Source organism: Falco biarmicus, chromosome 5 (genome assembly GCF_023638135.1).
Source record: "Falco biarmicus isolate bFalBia1 chromosome 5, bFalBia1.pri, whole genome shotgun sequence".
NCBI classification, from domain to species: Eukaryota; Metazoa; Chordata; class Aves; order Falconiformes; family Falconidae; genus Falco; species Falco biarmicus.
The window spans coordinates 90,262,177-90,288,785 of record NC_079292.1 but is presented as its reverse complement, the minus strand read 5'-3'; the positions used below and the strand labels follow the sequence as shown (position 1 = coordinate 90,288,785).

Sequence of the window (26,609 nt, the reverse complement as noted above, 5' to 3'; positions counted from 1 at the left end):
TGACTTTGAGGACAGGAATGTCCCCACTCCAGTTACAGCCACCACAAGTGGTAGAGGCTTTGCTTTTATCACTGCCCAGGAAGTAGACACAGTATTTTCTAGTTGGCAAAGGCACTAGAACACATCTCTTTTAAAATTATTCTCTCAAAATTATTAATTTTTCCTGTTCCCCCAAGTCCAGGGCTGTCACAGATCCCAAGATAGCAGTGGGAGAAGATGCTATCTGCAGGAACAGCCATCTGGGCCTCCATGCAGGCAGGAGGATAATACAGCAGCAGAGGTGAGGTGAGGGGGAAACAACCAACTGGAAAGCTGTAAGAAGCATTGTCTGGATGTCTCCAGTATTTCCCAAGACACCAGTAACTCCTTTGAAAAATCACATAACGCCAGCAAGCCAGTCACCTCCTTGACTGAACAAGACTTTTAATCTACCCAACAATATCAAATGTACTACTTCACTCTTCCTCACAGCTACCTGCATAAGACAGAGCCATATGAGCATTCCATGTCACCCCACAAGACACTCCTGCTGCTCCATCAGCTAGACGCAGCAACCAAATCCACCTCCCAGCATGCCTTACCATGAATGGAAGAAGGCACAGAACCCCCACAGGCATAATCCTCCGGCTTGATGACGAACACAACAAAGAACTGCTCACCTGGGAAGTCTTTTCTCTGCACAGGAGGATGGAAGAAGACAGAATCCATGAAATGTGAAGGAGCCTCTCCCTCCAATGCAAAGTAGAGGCAGTGCTCCAAAAGGCCAGCGATCAGGTTTTAGTTGCTACACAGGCACCAGCCTTACAGAGACCAGCCTATTCTGGACAGAGCTTGGCTCCTGGGGATGCTCTCCTCATCCTTGCGGACAATAAGCTGACTGAGTTCACCAGTATCAGTATGGCAGTGCCCCAGAACAAACAAACCAGTACTAACGCATTTATTTAGTTACTTTAAATAATTATTTTTAATATTAAATAATTTAAATTTTAAAAATAAATGAACCAATACTAATGCACTTAGTTACTTTAAATGTTTTATTTAAAATACTGATTTAAATAATTTAAATTTTAAAATAAATTAAATAAAAAATTTATATTGCTTTAATTACTGCAAACCATCTGCCTCAGCTTTGATTATTATAAAGGCCCTACTACCACCACTCAGTGGTAGAAGAGCCAAGGTTTGAACAGAAGACACTTGGCTAGAGCCATTCTGATCTAGAACCTCAGTATCTAGGACATAACACACCTATCTAAACAAAGGTAAACAAGGTTTTGTAGTAAAAGGTAGCACCGCTTCCTTCCACTTATCGGTTGATCTAATAAAAGCAAAGGCTCACAGCCATACAAGCATCAACAAAAGACAACTAGGAATGCATAGGAGAAGCCACTGAGAAAAAGCAACACTGGGACAAAAATCAGCATCTCACCTGCACGGTTATGGCTGCTTGCTTAGTCATAGACTGGTAAACACCATTGAACTCCACATTATGGTCCAGGTCATACACTGGGCACTAAAACAGACACAACTAAGGGTTAAACCAGGAACAAAATCTGAACTAATTTTGAAGGGAGCCAGCAGGAGAACAGACAGTGCAGAACAGCAGAAAAAGGCCCCACTTGAGGTGACAAAGGGAACAAAACAAGCAAGACCCATTCAGAAGTTAGAAAAGCTGCTCTGAAGATACCACTTGTGGCCTGCCTGCACTCAGCGATCTCTGCATTCTCACAAGAGGGATGCAGTTTAATCCCAGAAGAGAACTCAGCCAGATTGATCTCTCCACCATTCCCACAGGGCAGCGCATACACTCAGCTGTACACTGGTTGTGTCATATGCTTTTGCAGCCTGTACTATACACCAAGTGCTTACCCTCGTTTTACTCTCCCACTACTCTTAACACCTGATAGGTTGAAAATCACCTGTCACAGTCTCCCCTCCTGCCCTTCTACCATTCAAACACAGGGATGTGGGCATGAGTTGATGTTATCCATTTCTCTCCTCACCCCAGGTATTAAAGGCGACTGCCAGAACTTCAGAGCCAGCAGCCAAGGCATCTTGCACCTCTGTCACCACCTTGCTGCTCATACACTGCAGGACCCTGCATCATTCAGGGAGATGGGGAAGGAGGATAGATATGCTATTTCCCAGCTGCAAGCAACAGCCAAGCTCCATGGCATGGAACAGCTGTTCTCTTCCCAGGAAAGGGGATGAACAATTGCATAAGAAAGGAATCCAACTGGTAAGGAGAGACCTCACCGTCTGGAAATCTGAAACTCCCAATGCTGGCTTGAGCCAGGGAAGAGTCAAGGGAACTGCACTGTCCCCTCCCTCATCCATCAGCATCCCATGCAACACCGCTCCATGGAGAGACAGACCCATGTCACAAGGCAGCAGGGAATTAAACCTCACAAGGGGAACACAACAAATACCCTACGGAGAGGTTGGAGAGGAACAGATTGTTCACCTATTTGCAACAGAATTCTCTGTACAAGCTGCTTGAACTCAGCATCTGTCTTTGCCTCCTTCCCACAGAATTTTCACAGGGGCTCCCCTCACCACCACCACCACACTAGGGTGAAGCCCTTCCTAGGGCTTTTCTCCCTGTCAGGGCACAGATCCCCTCACAGCAGGACACAGAGCTCCACCAGGCAGCTCCTTGCCCTCCTTGGCTCAGACTTACCACAATATCCTGGACGGAGACAACCGAGCATGGGTAGACTGCATCAGACACCACTTTAATAATGACTGAATCAACATCCTGAGGAAATTTGTACAGAAAATACTGAGGAGAAAGCAGAGTGCTGAGAGTTATGGTCCAGAAATCACACCCAGTAGATTCAGAACTTCCCTAAGGTACCTGCACAGCCCAAGCTGGGCTTCAGGGTTGGATGTGAGGAGCTTTCACAAAAATTCAGATTTCAAATATTAGGACCTTACATTACAGAAAAGCAGATTAAACATCTACAGACAATTCTCCCCTTTGCACAGCACACTGTTAGACAGACATCTTCAACATGCAAGACATAGCATAGCTTCTGCTGCCCCTTAAGCTTTTTTCCACCTGATCAAGCTAAAGTGACTTCATTTTATATCTTACTCCATTTTATGTTGCTTTGAGCAACTTCCAGATGTTTCCATACTGCTGGCTGTACATTATATATGGAACGTATAATGGAGTTTATCTCAGATGGGCTGCCTCAAAGACAGACTATGAAATGTACTGGGTAAAATGGTTGCAACTCTGTTAAGTGTTTCATAAATAAATGCCTGATATTTGTTGTAGAATTTAGGGGTTTGAGGCCAAAGGGTACTGAGGATTTTCTCACTTCGGCTTTGAAAATAATTCAGCTATAGCTCTGAAATAAATTGGGAGAGACTAACATCTGCCAATATTCCTACTTTTCCTCTGGGGGCAAGGAATAGTGTTTCTTGTGCTTCCATGCTTTGAGCAGGCCCACAGCACAGCCTGCAGGGTCACTGTGGGGTCAGGAAATGCCCTTCCATGTCCCAGCAAAGGCCTTTTCAGATTTGGGAAGAGATGTCCCAGGCAACGCGATTATTTACACATTTTTCCAGTAAAAGTTTAATATACTTTACCAGCCAGCTGCTGCAGAAGTAAGGTTTCTGCGCCTGCCCTTACAGGCAGGCTTGTTGCAAGGGCTCCCATTGTCCCACTTGGGTGCAGACCCTGAGAGCTCAGGCTCACAGCTACTGCAAGGGGCTGGTGGGCACCTCACCCCACCTCAGAGGGGACACAAGGCTGAGGACTGCCACCAGCCACCTTCCTCCCTTACTGTCACCTCAGAGGCTACTGCAGCTGCTGCTCCAAAACCCTAACCAGAGACATTCCCAGCTGGCAAGCTCCCTCTAAGTCACAGAAGCCTTAGTGCAGAGCAAGGGCCAGCTGTTTCCTGTTTCGTTTCCCCCATCCCCTTCCCAGCAAGTGGAGCCCCCACCTGCCAGGGCAGGGGCAAGCAAGAAGTCACCCAAGCCTCTTCCAAGTTCGTCCCTATTCTACTAAAGCATTTCTTCCCACCACCCCTCCCCAGGCAGGGTCCCTTCACTGCTGAGGAAGCGCTGGCTCCAACTGCGAGTCCTTACAAACTGAAAACTCACCAAGCCGGTTTCTTCACCTGAGCATGTTTTATCTCTGCCAAGCAAGGACACTGGCAGTCAGCTACTTGGTTTTCCAGGTGCACTACCCTTGGAAAGCTTTAGGTCCTTAAGGAAGTCACCCATGAGGACCCTTCTATCATTTTCTTTTTAAGCCATGCTTATATCAGGGTGCAGAAATAACACGAGGGGTATTGAGACCTACAGTTCTCTTGCTGCACAGATTGTGAGTGGTATAAACACATTCAGACAGCACTCCTGACCTATATGAGCATATCTAATTTCTCCTTTTGCCCCCAGGCATAAGCTAGGTTCCAGACAACAACTCCTGCAGTTTTTATGCTTGTCTTTTTCCAGTCTTAGGGCTATTCCAACACCCATCTAGGTTTTGAATTGCCCTTTTTTTTTTTTCTTTCTATTCCTCCCCTCAGCCCGACTACTTAATACTTTGATTTACAAAACCCTCAGCATTATACCAATTAAGAATCACTCATTCATCTTCTACTCTCTACATCTGGTCTGTAACTAAAAGTCACCAATCTCATATTATTAATTGTGACAAGTAACAGACCAAAGTCACAAAGTTAATTCCATGCCAGATCCTAAACACTCTACATTCAAATTACAAGATCCAAAGTAACGAGGGTTTATAAAGAGCCACCACCATTCCCTATGCTTCTATAGTATAAAATACTGCATGTATCTGCAAAACAGCTTAAGACATTTGACAGCAGAAAAGATTAGCTGAGATGTCTGGTAATAGGGAACGTGAAATTAAGTGGTGTTACTAACAGTGATAACAACAATAAAAATGGAGTACCAGACAGCCTGTGTAAATTGCATACTTTCCCAGCTCTATGAGCTCCTGTATCACTATAGTTACTGCCAACAGGATTTTTATTCGAGAGGACTTGTAGTACCTGCAGAGCTCTAAACAAGGCTGCTCAGCTGGATGTGCTGTACACGTGTGCTCTCTTCTGAAATAACCACCAGACTTATCAGGCATTTCATTTATCACCTCGCAACTTGACTTGCTGCCCTGAGCAAGGAATAGCGGTTTGAGTTCTGCTGTACCTTTACAGCTTATTTATTTATGTATTTATTTTACTCCAGTGAAGACTACAGCTTGCCAAGTCACACTTGGGCAACTGCACCAGCACTAGCTGGAACAGGACACCGGTGCACACCATCTCACTTCCCATGAAGTGTAGCAGTCTGATGATCTCTGTAATTTTCTGAATTGCAGATACCATTCATTTATTCTGATCATGGGGTTTGGTTCGCTTAATTGCTTTACAGGAGGACCCTAAATGTACCCCTAGAGGGGCTGAGGCACTGCTACTTCTTGACTATATCCACAGAAAATTCAACAGTAAGGAAGTATCCCTGCACTCTAAGAGGGGGAACAACCTAGTAATGTAAGGTTTCTGTTACCTGTAACTAAGGATCAAGTCAATCATTTGGATGTTGGCAAGACATACAAGCAACACCACACAGGACTCCTCCTTACCTGGGGCTGGGAAGGGCTGGCAGTGAAGTTAAAGGCTTTGTTGGTCCTAGAAAAGAAATGCCAGCATGTTGAAGCCTAAAACATTCAGAGCTGGAATATGCACAGTATACCTTCAGATTAAGCAAAAGAAAAAAAAATTCTGGGAAAGAAAAAGAAGGGAAGAGTAGGCAGATGGACCAAATCCCTGTATAACAGATACATGAAGAAATTACTTTTGTATTCTCACACCCCAGCTTACTCAAGTTGGAAGTTCTCCAGCCTGGTGACTAGCAGCTCATACGCAATATTAAATGGTGCCATGGAAGCGACGTCCACAAATATAACCTGGTCAGAGGGTCCCATTTCAGCTGTTGGCTCAGAGGGACAGAGGGTCCGACTCACTTCTTGGTAATTGTAGGTCTTCTGATAGCTACAACAGCCGGGGGAAGGAGGGAAGGGAAAGTTGGATGGAAAAAGAGAGATAGCAGTTAAAAAGTTTTTGTTAGTTCTAAGAATGGCATTATTTTTCCTCTGCTTGCACAACTGAAATAGTAAGCTGAAAGGCCAAGATCATTCACTATTGTATTCAGAGCTCAAACTCCACCTCTGTCGCCTCTTGCAGCCTGCACATGGGACTGGCCATCCCCAACACTTCACTCCCTCGAGGCTGCCTGTGCCATCTGCAGATCTAACACATCTGCCATTTGCTGGAGGCAGATGGAGCAACAACAGCCCAGAACTGCTGCTCTGACCATCCCCTACATCAGGCAAGACACTGCAGGGTATCTGCTGCCCAGCACCAGGATTTCAGTCACAGGATGAAGCTTCACATCTCAGATGGTCTAAGATGCCTGCAGATTCTCAGTACTTGCAGCCTAACGTGCTCCAAGGTTGCTGAAGATACAAAGTGGTATCACTTTTACAAAGAAAGCACCCCCAAAACAACCACCCACCCACCCCAGAATAGGATCAACTTAGGTGTACCCAGGGTGAGAAACAGAGGAGAGCCTCTTATTCCCCAAATGCACTGTAACACAGCAGTTAGGGTGCTCTTGCCAGAGCCTGCTCAAACCTTGCTCCAAACTACAGCCCAAGAACTACTTGCACACACCACAAGCATCTGTGGGAATGACAACAATGCCATGTGGTAGATTCACTGACTAGTGACACAGGCAGTTCCCCAGCAGACAAGCTTCTGGTACTCCACGTACATACCTGAGAAACTAAGAGACAAGAGCAGGCTGCCAAGTAAGAGGTTAACAATCAAATCCTGGTCTTCCTACATTCAGCTGCCAGTGAGCAAGCATGCTTTGCAACCAAGCCCTGCAGTCTACACAAACAGCAAGATCTAGCACTTGAGGAAGGCTGATAATGGGTACAGCCGGCAGACAAGTGTGTTACAAGGAAAAGATTCCAGCACTTACAGGCCTCGAAAAATTAATGGGACCTGCCATGACAGCACTCCCTTCTGTTGGCGAACTACAAACAGGACAGGGTATTGGAGGTTCTCAGAGTTGCTGTTCACGTATACCCGCACTGCATCTACCTGTGGGAAGAGAAATGGCAGTACAGACAGGTGTTAGTCAAAGACAAAAACAAGACAGCTCCAAATCTAGGTGGGAGAAGTCTGTCTCCCTTCCTCAGTCTGATCTAGATTCTGGCAATAGCCACAGGGAGATCAACAATGTTCGTCACTGGACTGGTTATTCAGATCCAGAGGTCATTTACAGAAGTGCCTCCTTGCAGCTGCTCTAACCCAGAACCACAGCCCCATCCCCAGGTCAGGGGTGCCTGTCAGACAAGAGACAGCGGACAAATGCAACAGACTTAAGAGGAAGATAATTCAGTAGCTTCCATCTACTCAATTGGGAGCAACCTGAGTTGTGTTATAAAACTAAGAACACACACACAAAACAGACCCAAGGCTAAAACTGAGAATTTTCTTGCTTCGACTCTTATGAACTCAACTAAATCAACATTACTGGGAAGTCACAAAGATGACAACATTAATAGTTAGGGATGAAAAAGCAGGTGAGCAGCTAGTACCTGGCTCTGCTGTAAATGACACAGAGATGACTAAAAACCATACATACTCCACCTAACAGAACAGGAATACACTGCTGACTGCCCTCAACTGGGCAAGGAAGGCTGCTTTGGTTTGTGACCAAGGGTTTTAATGCAGCCCACTGTGCCAGCAACTGAAATTTCTCCTTACATTATCTGGCCACCACACTGTTGCAGAGGTAGGATGGCTGTGGGGTAGAATGCTTTTCAGTTTACTACTTGCCTTGAGAAGCAAGCAAGCAGTTAGTCTGCACCAGATGGAAGAGGTACCATTTCTATTTGAAAATAACATCTCTTCAGGTCCCTCTCCAAAGCTGCACGTTTTGCTCAAGAAAACAGGGTACAAGAATGCATAATTCACCAGAAGAGACAGTACATCTCAATTAGAGGCCTTTAATTGATGAAAGCATATTAGGTAGATAAGATATACATATATTAACCCCACAACATCTTGAAAGGTTAGAATGGACTCCCACTAGATCAGTGAAAGACTTAACAGATATTTCAACTTTCTACCTTTACTGTTCTTGGAGGGTATAAGGGGTGTGTTACCTTCTGAAAAAACATAGAGTTAGCAAGGTAGCAGAAGGACAGCTATCTGAGATGGCAGCTTATGTGTACACCGGGGACACCGGGTTCAGAGAAAGGACTTGCATCTACAATCACAAATCTAAAAGAAAATTTCCTATTTATTCTTGTTTAGTGATTCTAGGCTCACATGGGAGTTCAGTTTACTGGAACAAAACACCTTCTTGAAAGCCACAGTCATTATCAATTTTCCTGCCATCATCACAATAATACAGAGGCTACAGCCACCATTTCCTGAAAAATAAAGTCTTCAGCAAAAAACATCATAAATACCTTAATTAAAACCCCCTTGAGATAGAAGGGCAAACACTGGAATCTTTTTCCATTGTCTTCTGGTTTCTAAATCTTTGTAATACTCTTTTGGCATGCCTTCCAGCTTTTCCTTCTGACCACAAAAACTACAAATGCAATTTTGTTTCCAAGTAAATGTCACTGTAGGGTGCTAAAGCCAAGTTAAGAAAAACACCATCACAAAGCAAGACTCACAGGTAACACCTGAAGGGTATCAACGCAGGAGGCCACCACTACCAGACAGCACTGGAAGGTTACGTGGCTTCCTTAGTCTGTGTGGCTGCCCTGCTTGGTTGGGGCAGCCGAGCCAGCACACATTGGTATAACTGGGAAACACAGGGACAGGGCTGAACAAGCTGCTGCTTGTTTGTAGCTGTTTGCTCTAGTCATTGTGACAAGGAACAGGGACTCAAGTGAAGCAACATTGGAACTGAACAAGAAAACCGATTTAAGGAGCATGAAGACACGATGGTCAAACCAGAGTTCTGCAGGCACGTGGAGTCATTCTCCATCCATGGAGAAACCAACTGTAGTTGCAGAAAGGACACACTCCAGCTACCTGTCCAGCAGCCTTTTTTTTTTTTTTTTCCTCATGAAACAGTTAAAGCAAGCCCATCTCCACAGGTGAAGCGATTCACACTGCCTCCAGTTGGACAGCTCTGCGAACCCTCCAGGGCTCAACACATCAGCACAATGCAATGGGGAGACTCACAGCAGATAGCACTACAGGGTGAGGCATCCTCAACTACTCAGAAATAAAGCTGACCTTGGGACATTCTCTCCTGCACTGACTTCACAAATACAGAACATAGCTCATGTAGCAGGTTATACATATGCTGCAGACAGTCAGGTTTACTTTAAATTAGTACAATTCATCTGCAGTCACTGGAAGACTTCAAAATTTGCATCTCTACTTCTTCTAAATTCTCAAACTGAGAAGCTGACTGGCTATTTGAAGTATATTCTGATGCTGAGCGATATTAAAAAAAAAAAAAGAAAGTACTACTTTTACTGTTTGCCCAGGCTTCGGACACAGAAGGGAAAGTTGCATACATGTGAGCGTGCCTCTTCATCCCACCTCAGATCTTCCCTTTCAGCAAACTTAATTATTTTCAATGTTGATTCTAAGAGGAAAAATGCATAAACAGAAATTCTCAGACTGTTTACAAAAAGTCAGCCAAAAAACCCCACATGCTCCGAGGTATCCTACAAACACAGAAGAGAGCTCTATCTTTCTGTTTAAAAAAAAAAAACCACCAGCTTTTGATATGTATTAAGATACAGTGAGAGTAATTCTGTAATTTAGTCTTAAACCCTTTGGAAATCCCAGTTGTTCCCACTATTGCATTACAGTGCATACACAGCAAGTCATTTATCTCCAGTGGCACAGTGTGTTTTCCAGCTTTATTAGTTTTTCATGCTATTGGCTTACACAAGTAAGAATACACACTGCCTGCATTCTACAATGTATTATTTGAGGAGCCATGGCCACATAATCAAATACTGTTTCATAAGCAGACAAGCACAACACCGCCAACACAAGGCTGAAGGACTACTTTTAATACCAGTATTTCACAGTCTAAGACCTTCACTAGACATTTTATGTGATCTTAAATGTCTGCTGGGTCAGTTTGTGGCGTTTCTAGATTTTAATGTGAAAAGAGGGGAATACCATGCCAAGACCACATCTCTGAACACTTCTACATGTGATGATGCAAATAAGTATTTTCTTAATATTCACCAAACAAAGCAGAGCCCTCCGAGTCCTGTCCAAAAAGGAAGGGTTTTCTACCTTAATGCAGTTCGCAAGGTGTTGAGGTCTGCCATTGCAACCTTCCTCCCAGTGGAGCTTCGCCAGACCCTTGCCTGCCTCATGGAGCTCTGCATCAGATGTGGGGAATGTGCTCTGCTTCACAAATGAGCCAAGTATCACATGGGCAGGCAAGAGTGACTGCTGCCTACCCCTTTCATACAGCTTGTGCCCAAATGGAAAGATAAGAAAACAGCCCTCACCTACTTTGGGAGTACGTAGCAGTAGGGGCTGGAGCCTGACAGAGATGTAACCCCAAGCATGCCTTTGGGTGAACAAGATCACCCAGCCAGCAAGGCTGCTCATGGGGACAAGCAGCCTGGAACTTGTGGCTGGAGTTAGGGCAGCTTACAGATGTACCCGTGCTGCAAATGCTGCAGCACTATTAACTTGACTTCCCTCCCCACTAAACCAAACTGAAGAAGGGGAGCAGGGCAACATCTGGAAGATTTACACCCAGGTTGTACCTCACGCACTGTAAATCCCAGCAGAAGACAAATCTTCATAACTGTGCTATGCTTCCATCTCAGCCTCGATGCCTACATTGATTTCTGCCAATGCAGCCCAGAACCTGGGAGCAGCAAGTACCTGCACAGCATAACACACAGCTGGACAAGGCAAGCCCTTAAATCCAAAGGGAAGAGGCAAGTTTGGGAGCCTATTTCCCTTAGGAGCCTCTATTAAGAATCCAATTTGAAATGGCAATTCCTGCCACTGCAGGAGACAGTAACCCACAGTGCCTAACAGGACATAAGCATCCATCCTCACGCTTTGTAACCCTACCATGTCTTGCTCAGGGCAAAGTCATTCAGGGCTCAGTCAGGTCCTGGATATCTCCACAGATGGAGTCTCCACAACCTCCCAGGCAACCTGTTCCAGTCTTTAACTGCCCTCACTGTTAGGGAAAAAAAAAAAACCAACCTTAAAAGAAGTTCAGATGGAATTTCCAGTGTTTCAGCTTGTGCCCACTGCCTCTTGTCCTGTCACTCTTGCCCAGGCACCCACTGAAAAAAGCCCAGTCTCCTCTTCACTCACTCCCATCAGGTATTTATACACATTGATAAGATCCCCGGAGCCTTCCCTGCTGCAGGCTGAACAGTCCCAGCCCTCTCAGTCTCTCCTCATAGGAGAGAAGCTCCAGTCTCTTCATCGTCTTTGTGGCTCTGCACTGGACTTACTCCAGTAAGTCCATACATATCTTGTACTGGGGAGACCAGAACTGGACACAGTAGACCGGGTGTGAAAGCACTGCAGCTTTGTAACTGCCCAAGGCAAGTATGAAGGGCATTCCTCCCCCATCTTTTACAAAACAAAGGCACCCCTGAGAGGTTCCTGGCCAAGCCCAACAGTTCAGCTTCTCATTAGTGCTCCATTCACACACATTTTTACCCTGACACCCACCTGCTACCCTTAATGTCCATTACTGAATCTAGCCAAAAGATTTAGCATTTTCATTTCCTGTGAAAGGAAGCTAATTAAGACCATGGCTGCAGGTGCAATAACGCAGCCGAAAAATTTTGCAAGCTGGACCCAGTCAAGGCCCTACTCAGCACAGGTCTCCTGCTGCCACTCCACATCCTAGTTTGACATCCTGCTGCTCCTCACCCAGGGTGGCTGGAACATCCTTGAGCAAGGGCTACTGCCTTTACATGCACAGGGTTACAAATTGCCTCTGCTGTCAACACCGATACTTGCTTCTTGCTCCTTAACCTACAGGTGAATGCACTGAGCATATCTTTTTTGAGATCTCAAGGCTCTTCCAGATTAGGTACTTCACCAGTCTGAACAGCCTAGTTTCCTTTAAGGAAGGGAAGGGATAAACTAAAAAAAAAAAAATTAAAAAAAAAGAGGCCTGCCTATGAATCTAAGGCTACTAGATAGATGTTTACTTACCTAACAATAAGCAATGCCAAGACTAATTTATTCTGTTAAGGACTGATCATCTATTTTCAGGCAGCCCTGCAGTTGTGGCAACTGCCACTCCAAATGCCTGCCATGTCTGCCAAGGCAACCAAAGCTTAGCTTCCAGAGTTTTGGCTTCCCCCATATAGTTAATATGCAACTACTGAAAGGCCTCTTGATTTTGCAGCAACATGCTATATACCCATGGCAGTCATCATCTCCGTTTTACAGATGCTGAGACTCGAGTGTGTAAAAAGAGGCAGAGGGGTGCAAACAACATGATTAGGGCTTAACTGGGAGCAAACAGGGACCGACACATTCAAAGCCTGAGATCTGCTCCCTGTACAGTTTCTACTGCATAACCCTCAAACATCAGGTTAAGAGGGATGGTGTCACAGAGCCTGCAGCTCACAGCTCTGCCACCCTCCAGCTGCAGTACTGAAAGGCCAAGAAGCTGCCTCATTTGCAAGTATTTGGGGTGCATTCCCTCCCTCCCCAAGTCACACCCCCCAACTCTTTCCAGCAGTTGCCCAACAATACTTCTGCTCCCCAGATGACAGATCTGTGGCCTCTCTTCTGGGCAACACTCAAGCATCCCACTCTCCTCTTTGATGCTCTGCTGATATTGCACCTGGAGACCCTAGACTGTTTTTCAAACCCTGGCAGTTCTCAAAGCTTCAGTCTTTGCAAACAGACCTCAAAGTAACTTTGTTCATGCAGTAACATGAATTCTGACCCCAAGGTTATTATAAAAGTAGTGGAAGTGACCTCCCTAAGATGATAACTGCCATCCAGCCTAATCTTTGATCCCAATGACCAAAGCTTGCGCAAGAAAAGTCTTGGAGGATACTAAGTGCATGGCTTACCTGTGCCTCTTGTACCCTTATGCCAGAGAAAGGCTGCAGCATTTACCTGGGGGTATCAAAGAGCAACAGCTGCTGCAGGGCAAACATTCAGGGCTAAGATTTCTGCTCTGCATCTAGCCCAGTACCCAGAGAAAAACCCTGCAGCCCACATCCTACTACAAGCAAGAATTAATCACTGCCCCTGTGGCACGTCTCCACCACAAAGGCAAAGGTGCAGGCCACTTACACGTTTGGTGCCCGCCATAGTATAAAGCTTAACCATACAGCACCTCTCAAAAGAACACTGCTGTGAATCACAGAATCCCAAAATGGTTGAGGTTGGAAGGAACCGCTGGAGATCATCTAGTCCGACAACCACTGCTCAAGCAGGGTCACCTAAAGTCAGCTGCCCAGCTGGGTTTTAGATATCTCCATGGATGGAGACTCTACAAACTCTCTGGGAGACCTGTTACGATGTTTGACTACCCTCAGTAAAAACAAAACAACAAGTTTCCCATCTATCCCAGAGAAGAGCAAGGGGAAGGAAACAAGAGAAGAGTTTTGGTGATTAACACTTTGATAGGGAAAAGCATGAGAAGGGAGAGAAGGTCCCTTCCCTCTGCTGTGATCCAGCAGTTAGACCCCTCATTTGATCTCCCTCTCTCCACAAAACTAATCTGACCATACACCATCTACCACATTTACTCAGCTTTGCTGCTGTTTCCATTCTCTTGTAATACTGCTAGTGTTATATTAATAAGAAATGGGATTACCAGGAGGAGGGAGGCAAGATTCTCAAGGCTTAATATTCTTTAAAATCTAAGCACTTAATCTCATTTCTTACCCACATGAAACCTGGTATATGCTATATTACCACCATACATGACTTCTCTCCACCTTTCCTATGTTCAGCACTCTATTTACTCCCTGTAACAACTGGTTAGAGGTCCTTTGCCCTGTTCCCATTAAAGCCCATGTTCAGGTGCCTTGATCTCTTCTAGGTCTGATAATATCTGGGGCAGCATCCAGCTGCATCAAGGCAGGACCACCTCTGGCCTAAGTGTAATGGGATCACACCTGTGATCCCATTACACTTCTTTCATACCTCTCACCTTTCTCTCTGTACTCTCCACAGGAAAAGCTGCCTCCCAGGCCACATTCAACTAGGGTGCTTGAGAGAGGAACATCTGAAAGTCAGAAGCAACATTTACAGAGCAGCTCATTAGGAAGTTCCCAGTGTACTTTAAGTTTCACCTCAATATATTAACAACTCACTTGCAGTGAATACCTCTGCTTTTCCTACGTTTGCACATAGCCCAGATTGATCAGGACATCACACCACCTAACCCCATCAAAATCTTCATAATGAAAGCCCAAGAACAAATAGAATGACTAAGAAGTTGGACAGATGGCAATTGAGATCCCAGTCCATCTATTTGCCCTGCTGCCATCACCACAGTAACACAGAGCCTCTTGTGGGCAGATTCTGCGTTTCCAGTGGAGGGTCCAGATCCCAGTCCCAGGACACAGCTCTGCCCTCCCCCTCACAGGTCTCAGGGATACAGCAGCAGCTCCCAGCAGCACAAAGCTTTGGCTGACGGCCTCTGCTTGACATAATAGCTATTCCACCAAAACACAGTAATAAAAGAAGTGGGATTTGCCTGTGGACCTGTGCAAGATGTTCCCAACTAATGGTCCCTCCAGATCCCCCCCCACTTGTAAATGAGCTTGAGAATATCAGAGCAACAAAGTTCAGCAGAACCTAGGTGCAATTACGAGGAAGCTTGGGAAAGTGGAGAAATCATTAACATTTAACTGCAAGCAGGGCTTTTCTCATTTGCTGTCAATCATGCTCTGATTTTGTGCACAGTGGAAGGAATCCTAATACAGGTCTTAGAGAAAGACATTTTGCCTGGCAGAAGCATCACAAGGGACAGGGATAACAATGTAGCACCTATGAACTGATGTCTGTGCTTTTTCAGGCCTTCTTCCAATTAACCTACCTTAAACTTTTAATCTGTTGTGCTCCTACATTCTGTTGTCTTGATATAGACAATATAGACATTGTTGTGCAACAGATTTAATGAATTCACCAATGAGCCAGTGCTAGTAGTCCCATCTTTCCCTTTGAAAGTCAGTGTTTGGCATTTGCCTTAAGGGCAACATCTCTACCAAAATATTTTTAGAAGGAGGAAAAAATAAAGGTGATTTATTTAGTTCAAACATATTTCCCCCTCCACACCTTTCCAAAGACTATTTCATTTTAAGAACAAGCAGTTCTGACACAAGAACCACTCCCTGCTACAGAAACACTGCTCCTATCACATACACCTCCCAACACAGAAATAAGATCCTACTCTGCACACAGAGACGAGAGGAACACCAGCTAAGAAGTAGTTTTTACTTAAAACAATAATAAACCCACACACTAGAAAAAAAAAGACTATGAGAATCCTCTGCATCGACCCCCACTCAGCATTGGTGAGATGAGGAGGAGGTTTTGCCTGGGCAGTAAGAAGGTCAGCCAGACTGTCTGTCACTCCTGCAAGACCACCGCTGCCGGGGGACTTCACTTTGGAGCAGACTGTTTCCAGCACTGCAGAAGACCTGTGGCATCTTCCTCTTCCTTGCAGACATGCAGAAGGAGCTGTCTGTGTTGGTACTATCTAATGTGGCGCTGAATTTCACCTGTACCATCCAAGCTGAAATCCTTGTGCCCTGCAGATACCTGCGGTTAGGTTTGAGGTGGGACACTCCAGATCGGATCTTGGGGAACAACCTCGGGTACCTTTGGCAGTCAGGCCCTGCACTAACATTTCTCAGCAATAACCATACTGTTGCCTTTTGCGCTGTGGGGCTGGGGCAGGGGCAGGAATGCTTCAGAGACTTCTGCTCCTCACACTCCTTCCCAGTGCCCAGCCTCTGCCATGCACATCTCTATTCACCAGCCCAGCTCATGACAGCTTTGTTTCTCAGATGACTGACCTTGAACTTTTTTCTGTATTTCAAGGTGGACAGAGCAGCCAGACAGCTGAATAAAGAGAACTCTCAGCACTATATAAAAACATATTAGACCAGGAAAGACAAATATTTGTACTTCAGTTCTATCACCATCCTGGTGATAGGGGGAGGGGAAAAGAAAAAGCAAGAAAGAAAAAAGTGCATCTGAATTCCATTACCTAAATAGGGACAGTTCCCAGATTCACACAGCTGAACAGGACCAACACGGGTGCAAACAATAAGCAGGATAAACCAGGCTCTTGTTGACATGGAAGAGTCCTTGGATTGATGATTAGGTCTGCATTTCCCACAGAGATTACACATCAGTTTAAGACTGTGGGGATGTGAATTTAAGGGCAGGCAGGAGGCTGCAACAACAGTTTCTGCTGCAAGCAAAGGTTTTCAAGAGCTTTGCTGTGGATTCCTTTCCATCACCTCATACTAAGCAAAACCTTCAAATCACACCAGGGCTTTGCCATGTTCTCCACAGCACCCACATGCAAGCCGCTCCTTGCGATACCTTTGGGGATTATCGGTCCATGTTGTGAGAGCACTTGGTCGTGGGCCTGACAAGGCACCAAGCCAAGCCAGTGGGCAGGGAACACATCCGGCAAGCAAACACACAGGCTGCTAGTTACAATGGAAGGTCTCAGGCAGGATAAGTCTACAAAAGCCACTGAATTTCTGCTGTTGCACAAGAAAGAGGTGCTTCATTTTTATATAAACCCTAAAATTAAGAGAAGCAGGATTCAGCCAGATGGGCTAGAGCAATTGAGACAGTGAAGGAAGCACACACCTGTCAGCACTGAATTCAGCTGCTCTTCCCACTGAGAACACAACAGGGGGAAGGTGAGACCCTGAAGGAAAATAGTTATGAGACAGTGACAGGCATTATCAAACATCTTTCCTGCCTTCTTATGAGATATGAGCACCACTCCTGCCTGACAACAAAACAAGAGGAGCTCAGAGGAGCATTCTCTTTCAGCCCTTCTCTGTCTGACTTTGTGCCCTAATGTCAATAAATCTTAATTGCCAAAAGCAATCTGTCAAATAACCTTGGCCCACAGTTTTCTTCCAGCATTTCTGCCAGGAGTATTAAATACCCAAAGCGGCATACACTAAGTGACAGGCTCTGGGTATGTCAAGCACAGCCTCAGTCACATTAACATAATTGTTCCAGGATTAATATTTTTCATTTAAAAGTTCTACTTTGTGCAAATATGCTGTATGGACTTAACAGTCTGTCATAGACATTCCGATGAGTTCACTTGTTTGCAACAGTATCTGTGCAGCACAAATGGAAGTAAGAACAAATACAAAGTGTGTTAATATTTATCTTTTTGAAATTTTGTCCTCTAACCAATGTCACCAGGGAGTCTCCATGACAGCCAGAAATAAAAACAAGGAGCTGCCCTGTTGTATGAAGTCGTTACCTGTTTCTGACCACACTCAGACTTCAGGAAGATGTTAAAAATAAATCTTTTTTTCTTTTTAACAGCCAGTTAATGAACAAACTACTTTTTAATAAATAGCATCTGCCTAACCCACGGCAGCTGGAGCTCTGGGCTAAGGTAACCCTTTGAAACAGAAGGGTTTATAATCTTTCCAAATTTGCCACCACTCCAAGCTCACAGTGATAACTCCAGGGATTACTGTCACAAATGCCTGGTTCTTTCTTGGCTCCCAAGTTCTCCACCTCTGTGACACTTTGGATGTGGACTGAATTACATACCCTACATGTTGTCTTTTTTTTTTTTTCCTAACAAAACCATTGTTTGTTTGTTTTAAACCACACTGAACTAGCTCTTTCTATGCCCAAAGAAAAACATCAGCATAAAGAAAGTAAGGAAGGTTGTTTCTGAAATCCTCTGTGTTCTCGAAGTATACACAGCAGAAAATAACATTTGCTTATGCAAACATACTAAACTATATTCTCAAACCAAGCAGATGGCACATCCTTGCAATACAGCTTTTATAGACTGCGCTTTCATTCTCTAAATATCCCCTGAAATAGCAGATGAGGTCTGTATAGGAAACACATACCTTCCTACCCAGCAACTCCTGCACAAGTTATTCAAGGACATTTCAGCCTCCACTTACGTTGCAAATGTTTGGATTATAAATTGCTGCACTGCTCTTGGAAAGAGTTCAAACTGAGGAGAGACTCTTATTCAGAATGTTTTTTCTTTTTTAATCTAAACATCGGGGGGGGGGGAGGGGCAGGCGGAGGGAACAACAAAACCTGGTCAGTTTTGATTTTGAACAGGACAGCCCAACAAGAAGAGAATGATTGTAAGATTTATAATGACATCGAAACTCAAAAGAGACGCTTTTGTTCAGTGACAAGTTAACAGGCTTGACAACATTAGCTTACACATTAGAAATATCAATAAAATTCTTGCCAGCACTGAAGTCACTGCGTGAAGGTCTAAAGACCACCCTGCAAGAAACCAGAGCAGGTGTCTCAGAATCTTTTGCTAAAGCCTGCAAACTGTTAGCCTCCTTCAAGATGTACTCCCTGTTGTCCCTCTAGGTAGGGAAACCCACAAAGAACAAACTCCTAGAAAGCCAAACAACAATTTAAGTTTGAAGGGATCTCAGGCAGGCACATGATCCCATCCCCAGCTCAAAGCAAAGCCAAGCCACCTCACACACCATTCTTTCACTTAGGATATCCCATTTTTGCCAGAGCCAAAGTTTTCAAGACTATATTTTCTGCTGCAGGAAACAACGGTCAAGCTTGTGTCTTCAGCAGACCCCCACACCATTTCTCTCACAGTTTACTTTTGCTTTGTCCTGTAAGAGCTTTTCATGCGACTCTGGGCAGAGCGAGGAGTGGCCATGAGACCCTGCTGAGAAGCAGCAAGAGCATTCCAAGGGCTGCGTGCTCTGTGCTGTAACCTCCTAGGGTTGGTTGTTTTCATTAAAAAAGATAAATTATATATACAAAAGTTATTCCAAAGGGATTCTGTTGAACCTTGCTTGGCTTCAGACATCATCTACTATAACTTGCTTGGATTTGTCTGGATTTGACATTGTGCCTACGTCTCTGCCTCATAAGAAATTTAATATTATGCTCCAGAAATGGTGTGCTGAGGCCCTTCCAGTGTCCTGTGGTGAACAGGCTAGAGCCAGCAACCAAAATTCAACACTGTTCAGGCCCCAGCGATCCTGCAATAACAGGAGCTCTATTGACTTTAGGAAATCCTCTCATTGAAACATTTGTAGTCTTCCCGATTTTTGTTTTTTACCTCCATTTTTCTGGCTAAAATGGTGGGCTTCCACTCAGCATTAAAGAAAGACATAACCTAACCTGTTCCCCCCATTATAGCTTGGGTTCAGCCATCTCCAAACAGGAGACTAAAGTTTTATTGCACAGTGTTGCTGTGGGCTGAAGCCAAGACTAACATTATGGAAAAAATGCTCAGGGGAGCAAGAGAATACTTTGGAGGTAGCTTAGTTTCATCCTGAAGAGTCCTACACGTGTGAAGCCCAAAACCAGCTCAGAAGCAAGAGGTTGAAAAAATTGCTCCTAGAGTTGTTGTAACAGACATGGGTGCTGCTGGAGTGAGACCTACATTTGCATGTGAAAGAGTAGAGAACAGTAAACACAGATTTGATCACTTCCACTTAATAAATGAGGTTGCCTTGCAGAGCAGATCAAGGAGTTTCCCCGCAGCTATAACAGATGGCTTTGGTCTGAGGCAAGTGACTCATCACACAATCCCAGAGGAAGGTATGGGTGAATTCCAGTTCTGGCTCCTTGCCTGGAACCAAGCAAGTGCAAATGCCATCCACACCTAGGCTATAAGACACCCATTCACTAGGAGACAGAGGAACCCAAATGTATCAAGCTCTTTGGGCTGGAAAGGTCTTTACTAGAGAGTCACAAAGTTTAAAGCACCTAATTGAAAGACTTCTTTTTGCTAAAGTTTATTCCCCTTCCCTTAGGTCAGTCAACTTTTTCCCATCTGCAATCATGAAAGAAGGAAGGGTAATGACGTTAGCAACCTTCCGCGATGGCACACAGCCTCTCTCACTCATACACCAAGGATAATTTTTTTATTCATTACCCCTCAGATAGACTCCACATAGGGAACAGTCACTCCAGAGCTACACATCCTCACCTGGCACAGCTGCTCAGCAGAGAACCCACAACTTAATCTGCTGCAAATTACAGTTTACAGTAAAGCTGGGCCATATGGGAGCTGAGACTGGGGCTCTGTTCCTAGTCCTGGCAAGGGAGGAGGGGGAAAATATCACTCACTCTTTCTCCCAAAATAGGTGCAGCCCACTGCTAAGCTTTTGAGCTCATCGTATAGGTGCAGCCCACTGCTCAACATCGCAACCAAGATGCACTGCACAAATGTCCAAGAGCTGTGTCTGGATTGCAGCAGCCTACAAATGGAAAATTGGAAACTTGTTCTCCTAGGAGATACCTGGACTATATTTAGAAAACCAAGTATCTCCCAAATCATGTATTCAGCTGACTCAAGCTCCAATTAGGAGGAAGATTTTTTGTTGTCTATGACAGTATTCTTCCTCATGATACCCTCCTGCACCACTTAGGACCTGGTACAGGAAATATCCACATGCACAATATTAGTGGCATTTGTGTTTCCAACAAATTAACCATTACCAACTGCCAGAGCTTACAGTGGTATAACAAGTCATTCACTTTGAATTCTTTCAGTACTCCCACCTGCACCTTTTTCTTTTTGGAAGCCTTTGTATTATTGCAATCATGGAAAAAAGCAATTTCTCTCACTTGCCACATAAAGCCTTCTCCAGTCAATGATAAATCCAGCAGAAACATTTTACAACTCTTGTTCAGTCTTCTGTGCAGGAACACACTGTGCAGGCAGCTGCAGCAAATCAGCTCTCCTTCCTCCCTCCCAAGTCGGGACATGTTGAATACGTGGAATTGGAGATGCTAATGAATGTGCTCATTTTTCCCCCATGCTGGATGTCTCCAGTTTAAACTATCCTAAAATAAGGTAATCCTTTTGCCCAACTAATTTTTCATCAGACTTTTAATAGTACACTTCTGCCTTTACTGTTAGAGCATGGGTGCATAGTGACAGGTGCAACAGCTGGGTTTATTATTGTAATTTTTGCACTCACAGTTAAACATTAAACAAACAGCTGTGCAGAGAGGAAAAATTCAAAGTGCAGCTAGGAGGAAAAGAGAACTAGAAAAGGAGTAAGACTACCCCACAACAAGTGAAGACTTTCCACCATGAGGAAGGAGTTTGTCATACCCCTCTGTCCACAGGCCAACTCTACAAGACCCTTGCAGCAGAGATGGCTGTGTTTCTCCTCAGCACAGCTTTACTTTTACAGCTCCGCCTCAGGAGTTAAGGCCTAAATCCTAATTGCCAACTATAAAAACCCCCTGACAGCTCTCCTGCCTCAAGAGACAAGGTGAAATGGTTCTGCACATGGAGGGGCGTTTCTTCACACATGCACAGAAGAGACCTGGCAATGTATATATGCATAGTTTCAGCTAGGTGACTTGATCAGTATGTAAGTATCCCTGTTTTCATTTTACATACCCAGGAGTTGCACAGAAGGGAAGCCACTTGCCTAGCTCATCAAAGCAAAGCAGCTCTGCTCCAGAGCCCCGAGTTCTACTTTCTTCACCTTGTATACATCTGCTCGTGAATAATCTCATAGGTCTCGCTTTTCCCCTTCCCTCATGCACACAAACCTGTATCCCAAAGAGTAAGGAAGATTATGTGGATGAAGAACATCCTCTGAGATGAGGCAAGCACAACACATTTCACAAAGTGGTAAGTCTCCAAAGCACCAAACAGGAGTAATGGCCTTGCTCCCTCCTCTCTCATTCGTCATTCAAGCACTGCTCTGTGCAGCTGCATTTTGAGATATGCCCAGGCAGCCATAGCACATGAGCAACCAGAATGTTTACAGAGGGCTGGCGGGTCACAAGCCAGCCCTCATGCCTTGTCCTTGACTTCAGGTTGTCCCTTGCTTTGTAGGCCTGTCCTCACGAGAGAGGGAAACAGAGGGGCAAACAGCAGAATTCAAAACATCAGGAAAACAAATCCCTGTTCAGAGCCAGACCACTCCAGACCTGGCTTTGCTTCAGAGTGAAAGCAATTAAACTCACCCACTGCAGCCCTTCCACATGGAGAATGCTCTTTTTATTCAATTAAGTTTCCTGTAACTAAGGTTAATAGCCCATGTGGCATCTGCCTCAAGGTATCAGAGGCTTCTGGCTGACCTGCCATCAGCATTGAGACGGGAGGAGACTGAAAAGACAAGGAAGAGCAGAGAGCTCGCAAGTGGCAGGCAACTGGCAAACACTGGCTGACACTCCACTCGCTAAGAGTTCAAGGCTAAAGGCTGCAGTGAAAAGCAAGGACTAGTATACTGAGTTTTTGCAGGACTTGCGTTCCTTCAGAATATCCAACAACTACCCAGAGGACAACATACCCCTAAGTATGTTCACAACTCTTGCACCAGTGAAACCTGCCCACAAGAGCACAGTAGCAGATTAAAGTCAAGATTTCCACCACTAAGTTTCTAAACCTTGAGCAATCCTCATTAACAGGGAGATGCAGGACCACCAGAACAGATCAACCTCTACCTCTGACCAGCCTAACGAGAGGAGACCCAGCCATGTTTGCCTCTCATCAGTGCAGGGCTGCAGCTGGGGAGGGGGCTGCACACACCTGCAGCCAATTATCCCAGTTAGGCCAGCCAGCTTCTGCAGGCTTCTGCTGCTTCAGCTCAGGAATAGCATCTGTAGGGCTTCTCAGTGAGGAATCACAGAATGGTTTGCGGTGGAAGGGACATTTAAAGATCACCTAGTCCAAACACCCTGCCATGGGCAGGGGAACACCTTCACTAGATCAGGTTGCTCAAAGCCTTGTCTGACCTGACCTTGAACACTCCCAGGAATGGGGCATCGACAGCTTCTCTGGGAAGTTCGCGTGTCTCACCATCCTCATCGTAAAAGAACTTCTTCCTTATGTCCAACCCAAATCTACCCTCTTTCAGTTTAAAACCGTTGCTCCTTGTCCTGTCACTATAGACGGCTGTAAAAAGCCTCTCTTCATCTTTCCTACAAGTCCCCTTTATATATTGAAAGGCCACAGTAAGGTCTCCCTGGAGCCTTCTCTTCTCTAGGACTTTCTTTGTCCTCAGAGCCTCCTAGGACAGTCCATCTTTATTTAGGTGGTTTTTCTCTTCCAATTTTTTTTTCATAGCAGAAGGCCCTCTTTAAGCACATTCATGGCAGTGCTTGGAGAAATCTGCATTAAAAAAATGTTGGCCTCAAACCTGACGTTTCCCTTCTTAGATATGCTCTTGACTAGCTCAGTATCTGCAGAGCTTTCACATTCCAGCATACAGGAACATGGAGATTAAACCTCTGAAGTTTCCACTTGAACACAGCAGTTGTCTGGACAGGATGCCTCTTCACAGCCATGGGAATGACCTAGCATCTGAAAGTAGCCATGAAGCAGAAGATGCATTTAGATACCTGCAAATACCACCAAGCAGCCGTGTACTCCCTCTCTGCCTCCTCCCACTCTGCTATCACCCTAGTTCTTCAGGAGGGAAAACTTGTTTGTAGGTGTCTGGCAAAACACGTGGCTTCAAAGAGCACATTATCGAAGGAACTAGATTCATTTTAACTGAAGCCAGAACTCATGCTGTCTGCTCACAAGCCCCAGACAACAGGCCCTCATTGTAATACCCAATCCCTGTAACACCTGAGGAAGCCTAATTTATACCTCCATCTACAAGGAGGCTTATGCCCAAAGCGTGCTTTTGGCCTTCTGAGTTCAGTTGGTGACACTCAACAGTTAAGTAAAGCTGGGCGCAGTTGCATCATAGCCTGGACACACAACTCCCCAGCCCCCCCATAAATACCAGGTGCGTTTTATTACATAGTAACAGACATAATAGAAAGATAACTCTTTAAAGGTCTGGATCTTTTCGAATTTCAGACTAAAGCAAAGCAAGAGATTGAGTAACACCACTTCCTCCTGGCACCCCAACCCCCCTTTATCATGCTCTCTACCAACTCTGTTGATATTGAAGCATTAGAAATATAGTGTGGAAAGCAGTGTTTTCCATTTTTTCCTTGTCCTGTGCAACCGAGGACAGAAAGGAAGGTTCAACTGCCCGGTTCACCATCTTTTGGTACATTAGATCTTACCCAGCAATTAACACCCAATCCAAACAACGGGGGCAGAGTTTCCTAGGTACCACTTAGCTACTTGAAGTAAACACATCAAAAAGGGGGGAGGGGGAGACCCACAACAGCTGTAGCATACATAAATGACAGGTTTCCTTCCTCCATCAAACAGCCCCGCAGTCTCCTTGCATCACACTTCACCTGCACAACAGCCCTGTCTCACCTCCTGGGCTCCCAGGAGAGAGCACCCTGATCCTACAGAAGCGCTCAAGTGTGAAAAACGGTATTTTAGAAGGGTTATTAAGCGCACACACACCTTTTTTTTTAGTTTTTTTTTCTTTTTTTGAGGTACTACTGTTATCTTCGTAATTCCCTTCTAGACTTTAAATCCATTTTGCTGCTAGGAGCGCTGGATACCAGTTCCCCCGTCCGGGTGGTGCACCAGCCCGCTTGCCCACCCCGTGGGACGCCGCCACCCTCTCGCCCCGCAGCCCCGGGGCGCTGCTCTGGCCGTGCCGCTGAAGCTCCCGGGGCGGGGGGGGGGGGGGGGCGAGGGCACTTTGCACCGCGGCTGCCGGGAGAATGCGGGCAGGACCGCGGACGCAGAGGGAGAGCCCGGCCCGCTCCCGCACAGCCGCAGCGGCGCCGGTTCCCCCCCACCCCCGGCCGCACCGGCGGAGGGAGGGCGAGGGGAGCACGGTGCATTTCCCCGCCGCGGGGGAGCCGGCGCTCCGGGGGATGCTCATACCTGCCCGGGCTCGCTGCTGTAGGCGAAGGCGTAGACCCGCTCCGTGCTGATGTTCACGGTGCCCCGGTAGACGCGGCCGAAGGTGCCGGGCGCGGGGCTGCCCCCCGCCGCCGCTGCCGCCCAGAGCAGGGCGCAGAGCAGAGCCCCGGGCACCGGGGCCGCCGCCCCGGCCATGGGCTCGTCGCTGCCGGCCCCGCGGGACAGCCCCCGGCCGGCTGGCCAGTGCGACAGCCGGGCTGCCTCTCCCCGGTAGGGCGGGCGCCAAGCCACTTTATTTGCAATTTAAATAACCGGCTCGGCGATACGCACGGGAGGCGGGGAGGCAGCCCCGGACACCGCCACCCCTCGCCCGGGGGGCACCGAGCAACTCTCCCCCGGCAAGGACCCTCCGCCGGCCGGCCGGCGGGGAGGGAAAGGGAAAGGGGGGCTGGCCGGCCGGCGCCGGGGAGGAGGGTCTCCTCCCTGTGCCCGGCCCCAAATTCTGAACCGGCCTTAGCAGGCGGTTGTCAGGGAGCTTTTCCCCTTGGCTGTGAGCTTCGGGGTACGCCGGCATCGTCAGGCACGGGGGCTCGGGGCCACGGCAGCAGCAGCCGCAGGGCTTCAACACCCCCAGCCCACCCAGTCAGGGGCGTCCTCGCCGGGTGCTCCCCTGGCTTGCTGGAGCGGTGGCTTGTACCTGCAATGCATCTTGCCATCCCCAACCGTTATATTTGGCTGCTCATAACTTTGGGATAAATGCCCTCATCTTTTAGTTCAGTCTGGAAGCGTGAAAGGCTGCAGCAAAATGTCATCATGGCTTGGTGCATCTTACATTCTCTGAGTCATTCGTGAAACTGCTACAAACAATACTCCAAACCTTTTCAGGAAGATGGGAGTGGTAATGTTGGGCTGTGAAAGGGCCAGGGGTCTCTCTCACGGCTTAACTCTTCTGTCTTCTGTTGAAAACACATCTGGCGAATGTGTCAGATTCCATGGTGGAGGGATGCACTTTTAAGTTTGAGAAGACAGAGTGTTACTAGAGAGCAACTGGGAAGGTTTTTCAGACTGAGGATGATCTTGCAGGAGCCACGGTTTTATAAAGCCAGCCTGCAGTCCCCAACTGAGGTGGCTCTGGCCACAGAAGTTTTCCAAGTTGTGGATTTTATTTTCAAGACTGAGAGATTTCCTGAGGGTCACTTGTCATCTTTGGAGGAAAAGTTGCAAAGCTCAGCAAAATGAGCCAGCATGTCTTATGCTGTCATTTTGATCTTCAGGCCTCTGTGTGATCCCTGGGAAGAGAAAAAAATAAAACTGTCTGTGATTTCTGTGTTCATTTTGAGGCAGGCTGCCGTTCAACTTGTCTTTTGTCAGAGTCCCAAGAAGTGGCATTAAGGGCAAAAAAAACCCATTTGAGATCTGCTGGAAGATGGACACTCCCACACAGTTTGCCTTTCAGCCTGGAGTATCATGCTGACCATGGAGACCTGTGCAATGTCACCCCTGATCTCTTGTGACTCAGTCTTGCCTCTTACCAGGACATGGTGTGACCTGTCCTGGGGAATTTCAAGCAGTGGTGGCACTGGGAGGCTTGTGGCTTCCCTTCCCCACCCTGT

At 46.2% G+C, this 26,609-nt stretch overlaps 1 protein-coding gene across 2 annotated transcripts in view; it reads right to left on the bottom strand.

Annotated features, from left to right (window-relative positions):
- SIDT1 (SID1 transmembrane family member 1) overlaps nucleotides 1-25,358 on the bottom strand; it is a 47,991-nt gene extending 22,633 nt beyond the window's left edge. The window contains exons 1-7 of one of the 2 annotated variants that reach the window (XM_056339237.1): nucleotides 25,018-25,358; nucleotides 7,027-7,148; nucleotides 5,862-6,032; nucleotides 5,624-5,669; nucleotides 2,681-2,782; nucleotides 1,430-1,513; nucleotides 660-675 (exon numbers count right to left, since the gene is read on the bottom strand). In XM_056339237.1, coding sequence (XP_056195212.1) covers nucleotides 660-675; nucleotides 1,430-1,513; nucleotides 2,681-2,782; nucleotides 5,624-5,669; nucleotides 5,862-6,032; nucleotides 7,027-7,148; nucleotides 25,018-25,191 — 715 coding nt within the window. In that variant the 5' untranslated portion in view covers nucleotides 25,192-25,358. Of the gene's footprint in view, nucleotides 1-581; nucleotides 676-1,429; nucleotides 1,514-2,680; nucleotides 2,783-5,623; nucleotides 5,670-5,861; nucleotides 6,033-7,026; nucleotides 7,149-25,017 lie in introns of both variants that reach the window. The other variant, XM_056339236.1, reaches the window with a different exon arrangement.
- Nucleotides 25,359-26,609: the final 1,251 nt, after the last annotated feature.